Source organism: Triturus cristatus, chromosome 5_1 (genome assembly GCF_964204655.1).
Source record: "Triturus cristatus chromosome 5_1, aTriCri1.1, whole genome shotgun sequence".
Taxonomy (NCBI): domain Eukaryota; kingdom Metazoa; phylum Chordata; class Amphibia; order Caudata; family Salamandridae; genus Triturus; species Triturus cristatus.
The window spans coordinates 59,002,594-59,018,732 of NC_140587.1; the positions used below are offsets into that span (position 1 = coordinate 59,002,594).

The following is a 16,139-nucleotide window of genomic DNA, read 5'->3' on the forward strand; positions in this document are numbered from 1 at the left end:
TATGATGTGTTGAATGGACACGTCCAGGGGATTGATGGTGTTGTTATGACAATAGACAACAAAGCATTTCCATTTGGCGGCATAGCACGCTCTAGTGGTAGGGCGTCTAGCTTCTCTGATGACGGTCATACAGTCAGGGGGAAGATTTAGGTACCCGAATTCTAGGATTTCAGGAGCCAGATCGCAAGGTTGAGCTGAGCTGGGTCCGGGTGCCTGATCTCTCCATGGTTCTGGGTTAGGAGGCATGGTGAGAGGTGTAACTTTTGGTGCGGTACTACAGATAGTTCCAGCAGTGTGGTGTACCACGGTTGTCTGGCCCACGTTGGAGCTACTAGGATTAGTGTGAGGGAGTGTTGCTGTAGTTTGCGCACCACTAGTGGAATGAGTGGGAGAGGCGGAAAAGCGTACGCAAATCTGCCTGACCAGTTCATCCATATCGCATTTCCTTTGGATAAAGGGTGTGGGTATCTGGCGGCGAAGCTTGGGCATTTTGTGTTTTCGTGGGTGGCAAAGAGGTCTATCTGTGGATGCCCCCACATTTGAAAGAATAGACGAAGAACCTGTGGGTGAAGTTCCCACTCGTGGATCTGTTGTGTCTGTCTGCTGAGCAGATCTGCCACGGTGTTTTGGACTCCTGGGACATGTTGAGCTAGGAGAAAGATTTTGTGGGGTATTGCCCATCTCCATATGCTCTGTGCTAATTGAGAGAGCTGTGAAGAGTGTGTGCCGCCTTGTTTCTGGATATAATACATGGCTGTCATGTTGTCTGTGCGAATCAGGACTGCCTTGCCTGAAATCTGTGTTTGAAAAGATTTTAGGGCTAAGAAGATTGCTAGTAACTCCAGATGGTTGATATGGAGTAACTTTTGCTGAGGTGTCCATGTGCCCTGCATGGTGAGATGTAATAGATGAGCTCCCCAGCCGGAGAGCGATGCGTCCGTTGTTAGTACTATCTGAGGAACCGGGTCCAGGAACGGTCGACCTTTGGAAAGCTTTGTGGTGTTCCACCACTGCAGAGAGCGATGGGTGCGACCGTCTACCAACATCAGATCTGTCAGTTGACCCTGGGCCTGGTTCCACTGGTGCGCTAAGCACTCTTGGAGAGGACGCATCTGGAGTCTTGCGTGAGGTACTATGAAAATGCAAGAGGCCATCATCCCTATTAGTTGCATGAACACTCGAGCTGGAAGTGAGTGTTGTGCTATGAATTTGGCGCGTAAAGCCTGAATGCTTGCTATCCTGGCCGGATTGGGGTAGGCTAGCGCTTTTGAGGTGTTTATGGTGGCACCGAGGTATTGCTTTATGTGGGATGGTTGTAGGTGGGACTTTTGGTGATTCACGGTGAAGCCCAGTTGGTGAAGTAGTTGGATTGTGGTGGAGGTGTGTTGTACACACTGATTGTATGAACTGGCTTTTATCAGCCAGTCGTCTAGGTATGGGAAGACGTGAATGTGTTGTCTTCTCAAGTGTGCTGCCACCACTGCTAGGCACTTGGTGAATACTCGTGGTGCTGTTGTGACTCCGAATGTGAGTACTTTGAATTGGTAGTGTTGTCCGTCCACTACAAATCTGAGGTACTTTCTGTGAGCGTAGTGCACCGGAATGTGGAAGTACGCGTCTTTTAGGTCCAGAGTTGTGAGGAAGTCGTTTTGAGAGAGGAGCGGAAGTACCTGTTGAAGTGTTACCATATGAAAATGGTCTGAGTGTATGTATGTGTTTAGGGGCCGGAGATCCAGGATGGGTCGTAGGGTCTCGTCCCTTTTTGGTATGAGAAAATATAGGGAGTAGACCCCCATATTTTGTTGTTTGACAGGAACGTGTTCTATTGCCTGCTTTTGTAGAAGGGAGATTACCTCCTGCTTTAGCAACCTTAAATGTTCTTGTGACATTGGGCGCTGTCTGGGTGGATTGTTTGGGGGGGTAGATTTTAGTTCTAGGCAATAGCCTGATCGAATTATCTGTGTCACCCATTTGTCTGAGGTGATGGTCGCCCAGACCGGAAGGACATTTTGAAGTCTGCCCCCGACCGGAGTGGGATGGTCTGGAGGGAGCGGGGGGAAGTCATTGGGTAGGCGGTGTGGCAGAGCGGGCGGTATTTGTTTTGCCTCTGCCTTTATTATTGTTGCCCCTATAGCCGCCTCTTTGATAACACCTTGTGAAGGTGGACTGAGTGGGGGATTTGTACGAAGTGGACGCGTTGTCTGAGGAGTAGCCTCTAGATGTACTTCGAAAGGAAGAGCTGCGAAAGGAGCGTCTAGGAGGGTGTGACTGTAAGGCTCCGATGCACTTCGCCGTATCCGTGTCCTTCTTCATTTTTTCCAGGGCCTCATCCACCTTTGGTCCGAATAGGTGTTCCTGGTCAAAGGGGTGATTAAGGATGGAGGCTTGTACCTCCGGTTTAAACCCTGATATTCTTAGCCAAGCATGGCGACGGAGGAGGACGCTAGTATTAATGGCCCTGGAAGCTGTGTCTGCTGCATCTAAGGCACAGCGTACAGAGGTGTTAGTGATAGTCTTACCCTCTTGGATTAATTTGTTGGCCCTAGCTTTATATTTTTTTAGGGAGGTGGTGCATTATGCTTTCTAACTCATCATAATGAGCCCTATTATATCTGGCCAATAGTACTTGGGTATTGGCGATACGCCATATATTGGCTGCCTGTGACGCAGTGCGCTTTCCTGATGCGTCCAGTAGGTTTGACTCCTTGTCAGGTGGTGGTGCTTGGGAATTTGCTCTTTTTCGTGCAGTGGACACCACTAGGGAATCTAGTGGCGCTGGCCCTCTGATATAGGAGGGATCTGTGGGGGCAGCTTTGTATTTCTTGTCTATGCGTGGGTTAATGACCCTGGCCCTAACTGGGTCTTTAAAAACTTCTGTCGCATGCTTTACCACTCCTTTAAGCATAGGTAATATGGAGGTAGACCTATGTGTGGTATCAAATGTGTCGAGGAGGAAATCCTCCTCCACGGGGTCAGTATGCAAGTCTACCCCGTGATAGTGTGCCGCCCTTTGAAGTAGATGGTGGAACCCTAGTGAGTCATCCGGTGGAGATGGCCAGGAGGGGTAAAGGTCATCTTGTGGGACGTTGGGGATATCTGGGTTCTTGTAGTCGTCCCATGGGTCTGGGGATCCTGTAGGGGTGGGGTCCTGGGGCACATCCCCTATATCATCATATGGGTCCCCCTGATCATCATCGTCTGGAGACAGGGTCGGAGAACGATGAGGTGGGGGTGGAGAAGGCGGAGGGGGTGGAGGAGGTGGAGGAGGTGGGGAAGGTATTCTGAATGGAGAGGTAGCAGAGTCCTTCCTCTTTGGAGGTGGAGGCGGAGCCGGTTTGTCCAAATGTCTCTTTTTGGTAGAGAGTGTCAAATGTCCAGTTTTTGGATCCTTGGTGAGAGTTTTTTGCAAGGGATCCGGTGTAAATAGTTCCGGTGAAGGTGTTTGGTCCGTCGGCGCCGAAGGCGTCGGGGCCGGTGTCTTTTTAGGCTTTTCCGTGCCGGTTTGTTGCTTGGAACCGGGCTTGGGAACCTCTGGTCGCTTGGTCGGCGCCGAGATGGGTTTCGGCTTCGAAGTGTCGGTGCCGGTGGCCTTGTGTGCTTTGGTCGGTACCGAAGATGGCGTCGGTATCGAAGAGCTGGGTTTCGACTCCGAAGGCTTCGGTGCGGAGCTTGGTGTCGAGGTGGAGGCCGGTTTCTTTTTCGGTGCCGAAGCGTGTTTATCGGCACCGCTGGTAGGCTGGCTCGAGCCCGAGCCACCGGAAGGCTTACTTGGCTTCTTCACCGGGCCCGAAGGTGGGGTGTGTGAAGCAGTGTCTCTGGTTTTGCCTAGGCCCGGAGGCGAAGGCGTGACCGAAGCCTTTTTTGGAGCCGGCGAGGGTGTGGGGGGGGGGTAGATCGGTACTCACGACCCTCTGCGCCAGAGTGATGTCCTCCACATCTGATTTGTCGGCCTCGGAAGCACTGACGAGGTCCTCTTCGGTGGGATGCTGTTCCGGATCGTCGATGTCGTCCCTGAAGATGTCGACCGGAATGGACGTCGAGGAGTGTGCCATATTCCTTCTGGCTCTTCGGTCTCAAATAGTCTTTTTGGATCGGAAAGACTTACACGCCGGACAGTCTCGAGCCTCGTGTTCAGGGGAGAGGCAGAGGTTGCATACCTCGTGAAGATCGGTGTGGGGAAATTTGGACCCACATCGAGGGCACTTTTTAAATGGAGTTCTTTCCATGAGCCGGGACCGGAGCTTGGTTAGGCCCGAAGGCCTCCGTCAACGCCTGGAACCGAAGGTCTGTGCCGATGAGAAGGCGCGTCGATTGGGGAGATCGCGATCGAAACAATACTGCGATTTGGGTGAGGATTGCACGTCGATCGTCGAACTGGAAGCTGTTCGGAATCGGAGCGCGAGGATTACATCCGAGCCCGATGGCCGAAAAAAACAATCTGAGAATGGAGCCGAAGCCCATGCGCAATACGATCCAAAGGAGGAGTCACCGACCTCGTGACTTCCAAAGACTTTCCAAGAGGAAAAACAAACTGCAAACATCCGGGCCCGACACCAGATGGTGATCTATGCAAAAGTGCAAAAGTGTGTAATCTGCAGCTCATATGCCTCGAACCTAGAGTTTCACTGCTTTTTCTGCAACCAAAAATGTAGCCTAGCCTCCCTGTCTGTAAGGGTTTTTGTAGTAAAAGTATGGAAACATACGTGTAGTTTGAAATCTGAGGTATGGTGGCCCTTGCGGGGATGATGCAGGCAAGAGCAGTTCTCAGTTTGGCTGCAGTTTGGTTCTTTTCTAAAATGATGTGAATTGGTTACTAATATCATTTGTGTATGTTCTTCTTTTCAATGCAATGCTTTTACACGAATTATTTTTAATTACTGTGGAACTCTCACCTCAACGACGGGGAGGATTGAAGCAGGAGAACCTACGAAAGATTCATTAGTGGAGAACTATCCAAGTACAGGATTGTGTTCACCCCCATGCCATAGTGAGGAATTAACATGAGCATGCACATAAGATGGCCATTCCAGAATATTTTGGCTTTGCCAATGTTTGAAAAGCAATTCAAAAGGTATTGAAAAATCCAAATACATAAGAAGTGCTGGCACACAATACTGGCTGGCAGTATATGGTGACAGGACCCATATCCTGCCTCAGATGGGTGGTAGACGTGTTATTGAAGACAGGTCAGTAGGCACAATTACATTGAGGGGGACATGGGACACACAAATGGAGAAGCTGCACTGGGGAATATTTAAAGCCTCATCTAACATGCTGCAAAATGCCAAAGGGAACTGGGTTTAGTAAACATGTCAGTGAGAAAGATGTTTGCCTTGGGTATATTTTACTATCAATTTGTAATTAAGGGATAAACAAATTATGCCCACTGGATCTAAGCCACACTGTAAATGAAGTTAATTGTTTAATATGAATGGAGCACACAACAAATAAACACATCAGCTTTTAAAAAAAATCTTTGCTTTACAAATGCTGATTCCCATATGTTTAAGATTTGTTAGGATCAGTAAATAATGTAGCGTGCTTTCCAAATAAAATGACTCTTTACTTACTCAATCATAGAATCTCATGTTTAAAATGAAAAGCTATGCAATGCTTCACCTCAGTGCCTGTTTGCTCAGGATGGTATATTCCTGTCCTTCATGCTGCTCTCTCATTTGGGAGTCCTCCAGTTCACTTCTATGCAGGGGGAGCCCGATGAGTGGTGTGTTTGAGAACCGATCTGTAATGTGTGAACCGGAGGGACAGGAGGGCTCCATCCTGCAGGAGAAGATGAAGAAAGAAAGCAGAGCACTGAGAGGGGAACCACAGCTTCAACTCATGTCCATTTCCCACCCGTCCATCACTTTAAACGCCAGAGGCTCAGCCACCTTTAGGGAGGTTTGTCACACTCTACAGGCACCCAATCACACATAATGCATAACTAATGCAATATAAAAATATGAACTACTCCAGAGAAGGTGAGCTGTGTTAGTAAATACAGAAAGCAAATCATATTTAAACACTGAAACATTCTGTAGTCCTTTCTAAAAAATAGTTTTCTTGTTACAATAATAACAGCAGCAGCACTTTTTTATAAAACAGGATGGTCAAATACCAAAACAAATGTCATTATCATCTCTTGGGCTAACATACCAGACCCAAGCACTTATTTACCAGTGAGAGCAGCGCAAAGAGTTCCACGCCATAATGATAGGCTCACTTCCTTGTGACAGCATTATCTCACCAGGATGTGTAACCTATCCTTAGGTTCAGGTGACAGTGCCACCATGACCTGAAGGGATTACATCCCCTCTCCACAGGCTTGCGTGCCAGCGATAAAATGATCACAAATGATTACCAACCAATTACAGGTGCTCTCTTACCAGTGCCAGCATGACCTAAAGGGATTACATACCCTCTCCATTGGCTTGTTTGCTAGTCATAACATTATCACAAACAATTACTGTTAGAAATGAGGGTTGGCAGAGGCATGTACCTTTGTCCAAATAAGGGCCCTTGCTTCTAGTCAGGGTAAGGGGGATACACTTCTAAAATATTCCCTGCTCACCCCCTTGGTAACTTGGCACGAGCAGACAGGCTTATCTCAGAGGCAGTGTGTAAAGCATTTCTGAACACATACAGTAATACAGTGAAAATATTACAAATGGACACCACCACCAGTTTAGAACAAGCTTTTGCAATACCATAGGTCTCGCAGTTACACGAGTTTAAGCTATTGGCATTGTAAATGACAATGCCTTTTTTTATGTTTTTACAACGAAAACAAAAATAAAAGGCATTGTTATTTGGAATGTCAATAGCTCAAAGTCGCGTAAATGCGAGACCTATTGCATTGCAAATGCTTGTTTTAAGAGCAGCTCAGACAGCCTGCCTTTTCTCCTTCAGTCACATGCAAGATTGTACCTGCTGCAGGAAACACACATGACCACTAGCAGTACTGCGCCCGGCCTCCTCGGTTCAACAAAGGTTCTATAGGTCTGTTATCAGCCAGTGGCGAGAAGAGAAAACTAAATTAAAACAGATGTACGTTAAGACGTACAGTTCAAGCTCCGTCCGTCCACCACATACTCACGCGGTGTGACACACACACCATCCAGCCTGGCTTATAGATCCTTTTAGTGCTGGCCTCTCACTTTTATGCATTATAATTTTTAAGGCGACATTCACAGTGATGGCCACAAGAGGCCAGCAGAGGTAATGTAATGCGGCTGGAAAGACAGCGAGGACCACAGTACAGCACAGGTCACCTCAGTGGCAAACTGAAACTAACGCCCCTGAACAAATGGAAACACAGACTAAGGGACCAGCAGGTCATGTCAGAAAGGCGATATATGTAACTGGGATAGATTCCGTCAACAAGTGGCAGTCTGCGGCAGCACAGGATGGGAAGCAGCAGTACTCAGGGGCAACGGGAGAGAGGCTCTGAGGGATGGGCATAGAGGTAACACGAACGTGACGCAAGCGCAGGCCAGATGACTCTCGGCAGTGGAATGCGTTCACAAAACGGGAAGGTAAAGAGCTCAAAGAATCACCGGGAAACACCTTCACTGTCTTGAAAGCCTGATATAAAAACCAGACTAAATACTGCAGTGCCCTCCCTCTTTCCACAAACAACAAAGAGCTCCTATGTTAACAGGGTTTTTAAGGTAGTGGGCATCCAATGCATTTAGAAGCCCACGAACACACCAGCATACCCGACAAAGTATATGAACATCACGGCACAACAACAAGCAAATAAGCCCGCGAGTGGTGAGCGCCCCACAGCGAGACATGTGGTTTCAATTATCGCACCCGTGTCTGGGCACGATAATTGAAACCACATGGCGGCGGTGCGGGTAACCGACACCAATAGGCCATGGGCGGAGCATTGCGCCCGCCTTTGGCCAATTGTGCGCTGTCTTTGTTAAAAAGACGCAGGCAAAGGCCAATAGCGTGGGTCAAAAGGAAAAGCACACTCAAGAGTGTGTGCGATTCCTTGGTTAGTTTTTAAACCCCCTACAAGAAGTCTCCTGCTGCGCGAGCAGTGCTGCACACTGCAACGCTAAGCGCGAGACCTAAATATAAGTAATCTTTATTTAAATGAAAACAAGACCAAACGACAAAAATCCACAATACAGTTATCGGGATGTCCTCAAAAATAGGTTATTCACTTAATTAAAGTTTGTAGCAACAAATAACTCCACCAGGGCTTATTTTGACGTCATGGCAGATAAAAAGCCCAAAGTATGGCACCGACCACCAGGTGCGCGGCGTTGGGCGTGGAGTCAAGCAGACCCCCAAAGAACAGTACCTTGGAAACGATAAAAGCAAAGGCGGTGCATGGTGTCGGGGAGATGATGCTTCATTGGCGCCGAGCAGAGTTGGTTCCTTACGACCCCAGGGGAGGTGAAGCCTCAGTTACATACTGCGGTGCAGGGGAGGTGAGACATCGGTTCCTTATTGTGTCCGGGAGGTGATGTCATGGTGGCAGCGAGGCATTGGTTCCTTACGATGGTGCAGTGTCAATGGATTCAGGAGTCACCCACGTCGAGTATCGGCTCCGCATTGATGAAGCTCCAGCGTCGGTGAAGGCAGGGCTGCAGTGCAAGTCGGGAAGTTGCGTCATGGACGTCACAAGCGGTGCCCTCGACTCCGGTGCAGGCAGCGGCCTCAGCACGGCTTTGGAGTCAATGCGGCACGGTGCAAGTTGGGGCGGTGCGTCGTGCTCTTCACGAGCAGTGCCCACAGCTTTGGTGCAGGTTACAGCATCGCTCGCCGGAGTCGGTGTTGCAATTTCCTTCTGTGGCAGCTGAAACTGCAGTTCCAGATGCAGAAAGACAGAAGAAATTAAGTCTTTCTGTCACTGAGACTTCAGAACAGGAGGCAAGCTCAATGTCAAGCCCTTGGAGATCTTTTTCTCAAGCAGGTGACAAAGCAAGCAGCAAAGTCCTTTTCTCCTTTCCTTGGCAGCAAGTAGCCACTGCAGGCCAACCCCAGACAGAAAACAGCACAGGGGCAGTATTCCTCCTCAGCTTCTCCAGCTTTTCTCCTTGTCAAAGGTTCCTCTTGATTCCTAGAAGTGATCTAAAAGTCTGGGGTTTGGGCCCCTCCTTTTAAACACAAAATCCTTTGTTCTCTGAAGGCAGAGTGTGTCTGTACCCAGCCAAAACCAGTTCTGTCCTCACTGGTGCAGCTTCCTTACAGGAGGTGGAGACAGCATTGTTGAAGGCAGACCAGGCACATGCAGGTGAAAGGAAATCTCCTCCTCCTACTCTAAATGCAGCCCAGGTCTATTCAGCCGAGCCCTGACTCATCAGGCTCTCTGGAGCTCCTGCCTCTCTCCAGCCCCTGACATCCAAAAGCCAGACATGCAACACACAAACCTAGCAGAAGCATACTGGATGGTTAAGCAAGAAAATACCTACTTTCTAAAAGTGGTATTTTCAAACCCAGAATGTAGAAATCACCCTCACTAAGAGATGCATTTTAACATTCTGAGTGCAGGCATAATAAACTTTATTGTCCTACCTTGTTCCCAGGGGTAGTTATGTGTATATGATGTTATAAACAAACTCCCCATTCTGCCCTAAGGGAACAGGTAGCCTTGCAATAGGGAAAACTAAATTGGCAGTAATTCACTATCAGGACATGCCACACACATCAGGGCACATCTTACCTTTCACATACACTGCACCCTGCCTACAGAAGTACCTTGGGCCTACCTTAGGGGTGACTGATATGTAAGAAAAGGGAAGGTTAGGCCCTGGCAAGTGTGTGCACTTGCCAAGTCGACATTACAGTACCAGACTGCACACAGGCTCTTCAATGGCAGGCCAGAGTTACATTTTACAGGCTGCTTCAGTGGGTGGCGCAATCAGTGCTGCAGCCCACTAGCAGCATTTGATTTACAGGCCCAGTGTACTGTACTAGGGTCTGACTAGTAAATCAAATATGCCGATCATGGAATCACTAATCCATAACAACAATTTACAATGGGAGTACTTGCACTTTGACACTGAACAGCAGTGGCAAAGTGCCAAAGCATCTAGACCAGCAAAACAGAGTCCAACACACAGTAAAAACACAGGAGGCAAAAGTAAACAACGCAGGGGAGACCCACCCCAATGGTGTCAGGTCTAACAATTACCAATCAATTATGGGTGCTCACTTTCCAGTGACAGAAAGAAAATAAAACACTTACCAGTGATAGCATGATCTCAAGGGGTTACATACCCTCTCCATAGGCTCATGTGCAAATTACTGCATTATAATCAATGGGTTACATACCCTCTCCATAGGCTTGTGTGCCAAAGACAGCATGATCTCAAGGGCTTACATACTCTAACCGTAGGCTCATCTAACAACAGCCACATGATCTCAAGGGATTATACACCCCATCCGTAGGCTTATGTGCCAGTCACAGCATTATCCCAAGGGGTTACGTACCCTATCCACAGGATCAAGTACCGATGACAATCTGATCTCAAAGGGTCACATACCCCTTCCATAGGCTCAAGTACCTATGACAGCATTATCTCAAGGGATTCTGTATCCTCTCCATAGCCTTGAGTGCCAATGACTGCATTCACTCAACACGCTATGTACCCTACCCATAGGTTAACTTACTAGTGACAACATTATCAAATGGAGGTTACACACCTTCTTCAAAGGCTTGTGTGCCAATAATAGCCTTATCTCAATGGGTTACGCACACTCTACATGGGCTTATGTACCAATGACTGCATTATTTCAAAGGTTACGTACCCAATCCATAGGCTTGTGTGCCAGTGTCAGCATTATCTCAAAAGGTTGCATACCCTGTCCATAGGCTCATGTGCCAATGACTACATTATCTCAAGGAATAACATACCCTCTCCACAGTCTTGTGTGCCAGCAACAGCATTATATTAACAGGTTATATACCCTTTCCATAGGCTCAAGTAGCAATGACTTCATTATATTGAGGGGTTGCATACCCTCTCCATAGGCTCAGGTGCCAACGACAGCATGATCTCAAGGGGTCACTTACCCCTACCATAGGCTTGTGTGCCAGAGACATTATCTCAAGGGACTATGTACCCTATCCATATGCTCGGTGCCATGGGCATCATTATCACAAAGGATTACCAACTAATCATTGGTGCTCATTTACCTGTGACAGCATTATCTCAATGGGTTAATTACCCTATGCATAGACGTGAGTACCAATAACAGCATTATCTCAAGGCGTCAGGTACCCTCTCCATAGCTCATGTGCTGATGAGTGCATTATCTCAAGGGGTGAAGTACCCTCTCCATAGCTTATGTGGCAATGAGTGCATTATCTCAAGGGGTCAGATACCCTCTCCATAGGCTCATGTGCCAATGACTGCATTATCTCAAGGGGTTAAGCACCCTATCCATAGACTCATGTACCATCTGCCGACCTAGACAAAATGAAGAACCACTGTGCCATATCTCTGCTCCCCTATCCAGCATAGGTCTTCGAAAAAGTGATCAACCTGCAACTCACCCAACACCTAGAAGACCGCAACCTCCTGGACCCCTCCCAATCTGGATTTTGAGCTAACCACAGCAAAGAGAGAGCCCTGAATGCAGCCACAGATGGCATCTGTGCTCTTCTGGACCATGAGGAAACAGCAGCTCTCATCCTCCTGGACCTGTCCGCTATGTTTGACACCATCTCCCACCACATCCTGATCAACAGACAGCACCACATCAGGAGTAAAGGAAACACACTCAAATGGATAGCCTCATACCTCACCGGCAGAACCCAAAGGCTTTGCCTCCCACCGTTCACCTATGAGCGCAAGAAGATCATCTGTGGAGTACCCCAAGGATCGTCCCTCAGCCTGACCCTTTTCAACATCTACATGACTCCCCAGGCCACAACCGTCAGATCACACGGACTCAACATCATCTCCTATGTAGACAACATACAGTTTATCCTCTCACTGTCCGCAGATCTTATTGAAAAAAATGAAAAACAGATGTCTTTGGGAACACCTCACCATGGACCTACACATGGTGGCCTGTGGATCTCGGCACACCTGCGCCCCAAAAGACTACACCCACGACCTCTGCATCATCCTGGATAGCAAGGAATCCATGGAGAAGGAAGTGAACACAGCCTTATCTGCTTGCTTCCACACCCTAAGCATGCTTCACAAGATCTTCGGGAGGCTCCCGGCAAACACAAGAAGGGCCGTCACATAGGCCTCCATCATCAGCAGACTGGACTAGGGAGACACGCTCTACAGAGGAATCATTACACGCACCAATTCAGAAGAGGATTAAAGACCTGGACGTTTGAATGATCAAACCTCCGCACAGCAGCAAACAGCTATATTGCCTCGAGACCCTAATGGGTGATTTGCTGCGCTCAATAAATGTTTGATTGATTGATTGATTAATTGATTGAATGACTGCATTATCTCAAGGGGTCAAGTACCCTCTCTATAGGTTCATCCACCCGTAACAGCGTTCTCTTAAGGCGTTACATGTTGCATCCAGAAACTCTTGTGCCAGTGACAGCAATGACAGTATTATCTCATGGGGCTACATATGCTATCAATAGTCTCATATGCGTGACAGTATTATCGGAAGAGATTACGTATCCTATCCATAGGCTCATGTTCCAGTAAATGCATTATCTTGTGGGATCACATACACTTTCCATAGGTTCACTTATCAGTTACTTCCCGTATTCATAAGCTTGTGTGCCAATGATGGTATAATCTCGAGTGGATACGTACCTATATATAGGCTCACGTGCCAGTGACATTATTATACCAATGGATTACGTATTCTACAATGGTTCATGTTCGAGTAACACTAAACGACAAAGGGGTAACCCTGCAATCCTCAGAACCTGGGTAATACATGACACATAGCATAATGATCCTATAGGATACAGATTTTTGCCAAATCAACAACATATCTATAAGTGCTAGATGAGAAAGTGCTCATGCAGTACATCAAATAGTAACTACACATATGTAAAACATCAAGATTCAGATTCTTTTAGTAAGCTTGCCCATTGTGTCCCAGTTTACATTCTCTCTTCAATTGGCTAATATTCATAACTCCATAGATGCCTGATAAGGACAAGTTACAAATGCTGAAGTCGAAGAAAGGCTTCCTTCCAATTACTCAGGTGCCACATATCACACGAGGTCAAAAAATGACAGCTATGTAAGCTTGCCTCGCAAAAGAATCTACTGCAGGAATGACTCTCAAATGAAGGGCATGATGCGCGTAAATTAATTTGGAATTTGTCGCAATCAAAATGGAATTCACTCCTAATCACTAGACCTGCTCCGACTCAGTGGGAATCGGCAGATATGAGGGAAGCCTTTTTCCGACTGCAGGTTGTCCCATACCCAGCCCTGATGAAGACCCAAATAGATGTAATAAAAACACTTTATATGTGGATCAAAAGGTCAACAATTCAAGATGTCGCCTCAATCTTGTTTTACACATATGTATAGTCACTTTTTGATGCACTCCGTGAGCACTTTCTCACCCAGCACTTATGGAGCACCTGATTGTTTGACTAAATGATTTGCTGTCATTTAATTACTATAAATATATGCCATTCATTTAATAATTGATTTGTCTGGGCCTACATATTTTTGGATCTATTTCCATGTTTCAGTTTACTTCATGAGCATTTCTGCTATTATAGATTTGCTGATTTGGCGCACATCTTTATCCAACAGGACCATGTTCTAGTAACAGAAGTCTCCCAAGGGGTAACAAACTGATACTAGGGGATCACTTACTACTGTGTCACTATAAGTACTCCCTTGATTAACCAGTCTTCCATTTAAAGGTGTGGCTAACTAGAACAGTATGTTGATGGTGGATAGATGGTATGCCCTATTTGAAGTGTTTAACACCACCTATGTGTGGGGAAGGAGGCACGTCCTTTTGTTATTATATTCCTTCACACACCCTAGTGGTGTCATGCTTCATCATCGGGACACCCCGACGCCTAGAAGTCAGGGTGGGCTTGACCGTTTTTTCAGGGAGCGCTTACTGAGATAGTATTTGGCCAGGGGGATAAAGATTAAAAATCAATGTCAGACCCCAGTTTCCCTTTTTTCGTGGGTCTGGCACTGATAATAAAAACAAGAACTAGGGGTTTCTAGGGATATTAGGGTTCTAGGACACTATTGCCAACATGTTTATGTCCTTTGCTGCCCCATAAAGGGTGCACGGACTTTCTTCAGGGCGTAGGCCCCCTGGGAAATTGGAATAGTAAGGGGGTTTCCCTATACTACTATGCGATAAGGGCAGATAGCTCCTCCTTATAAACAAGACATTTGTCATCAAAATCACTCCATCTGTAGGAAAGGAAAAAGAGAGGAGACAAGACAGAAAAAGTACAAAACTTGTTATATCCTAATTGGTAGTGTTGCAGGGATTCTGCTTATACACAGAACTATGCGTAGAACCCCAGGACCTCAGTGAATTGTGGTGTACCAGAAACTCACCTCAGAACCCAGAACCCAGTATCCGGCTAGCATAAGTGTCCCATTCGTTATCCGAGATTCGGCTCAGAGATCCCAATGAAAAGACAACCCAGAACAAGCTACTTAGTGTACTCTCAGGAATGGTGGGAATCGGAAATACCTGTTTGTATATTATTCTCACATCAGTCCACAAGAAGAATCAACAGAGACACGGTGAAAATAAAAAGAGTTTATTTTTATAGACCACGTGTCCTAAGATGCAGTACTTTGGCTAATACAAGCAGACAAATGATTAAAATCAAAACCATCAGCATCGTTACAATACCATACAATATAAAAGGGGTGATCATGTTATAATGACAGTGGATACTACCACCTTCCCTTTATTAAGAAGCTAATATTATTATTATGCTAAGAGAAGGTCTCTTAGGCTTGAATAGGGGACCCCATACCTCAAAGATCAGCTTAGTGAAATCACATCACAGGAGCATCAGGAGTCTTCTCGCAGGAAGGCTCGTCTTCGGTCTGAATAATAAACATGATGTCTGTGATATTAAAAGCACCAACTTTCAGGTATTTGCAGCTGCCCGTGTGTTATGGCTAAATAGTGGGTCGATCAACCTAGAGTGGAAAACATGCATTGTCTAACAACCCAGACTGTTTTGTCACGCCATGTACAGACCAAGGTCGCAGCACAGAGCTCGGGATGGTAACAACAGATTGCTTTCGTGTGAGGCAAAACTCGAGTCAGCAGTTTTGTTTAAGCAATAACATGTAAACGCAGTGTCGTGCGCAAAAGCATCAAGATGGCTTTCTAACATCTAACGTGGTTGTGCTAACTTAACAATGTATGTACGTATTAAGAGAGTCCTCACTACAGTAGTTGAAGAAATTAAACTATACTGGTGTTCATACAACCGTATTCCACACATCATTATACGCGAGAAGAAATAGAATGTGCGCGTGATTGAAGCATATCCCATCGTATACATGCCACACTCTTTGTAGCGCATGAATACATGGGTGGCGGTAGTTTACCGCATTCTATTTTCATACACTCTTTGGTGCGTGATTTGCTAATGTCAGTCTTATCAGTCAGACGTACTAACATGTAAACACAAGAATAAAACAAAGATGCTCCTCTCTCATTCCCACATCCAATGTTGCGGTCCTTGAAATGGAGTCAGATTCCGGATCATCTTACCAAGGAGACACCAGCAACTCAGAGTCAGAGCAGGACGGCTGGTCCAGTGATGGGTCAGGTTGGAGAGGGAAGTCGAGAAGACCGAGAAGAGGGAACTTCAAGCAAGGTTACCAACACCCTCAGATGTATCCTTGGCCAGCACCCTACGGACCGATCCCCTTCCATGGACCTCCACCTCCATTTCAAGGACCGCAACATTTCCAGACAGGACCCTTCTTCCAGCCAAATTTTAATCAGAACCGTTTTTTAGGACACGGCGGAAGGAGAGGGAGACGCGGCAGGAGAAACAACACAAACAAGCAAGTCCAGTGGGAAGACAGAAACACGCCAATGAACACACGGAGTACGTCAAAGGTTCCCAATACGGGGACAAGCAACCAACGGGACTAGTGGTAAACCTCACCGATATCACACTGACAAAAGAAGAAACAGATGTTCTGAACAAAGGACTTGGTTTT

At 46.8% G+C, this 16,139-nt stretch overlaps 1 protein-coding gene across 1 annotated transcript in view; it reads right to left on the reverse strand.

Moving 5' to 3' along the window:
- LOC146830171 (C-type lectin domain family 2 member F-like) overlaps window positions 1-16,139 on the reverse strand; it is a 259,769-nt gene that overhangs the window by 115,149 nt on the left and 128,481 nt on the right. Inside the window, exon 4 of the mRNA XM_085604415.1 lies at window positions 5,620-5,778. Coding sequence (XP_085460541.1) covers window positions 5,620-5,778 — 159 coding nt within the window. The remainder of the gene's footprint in view (window positions 1-5,619; window positions 5,779-16,139) is intronic.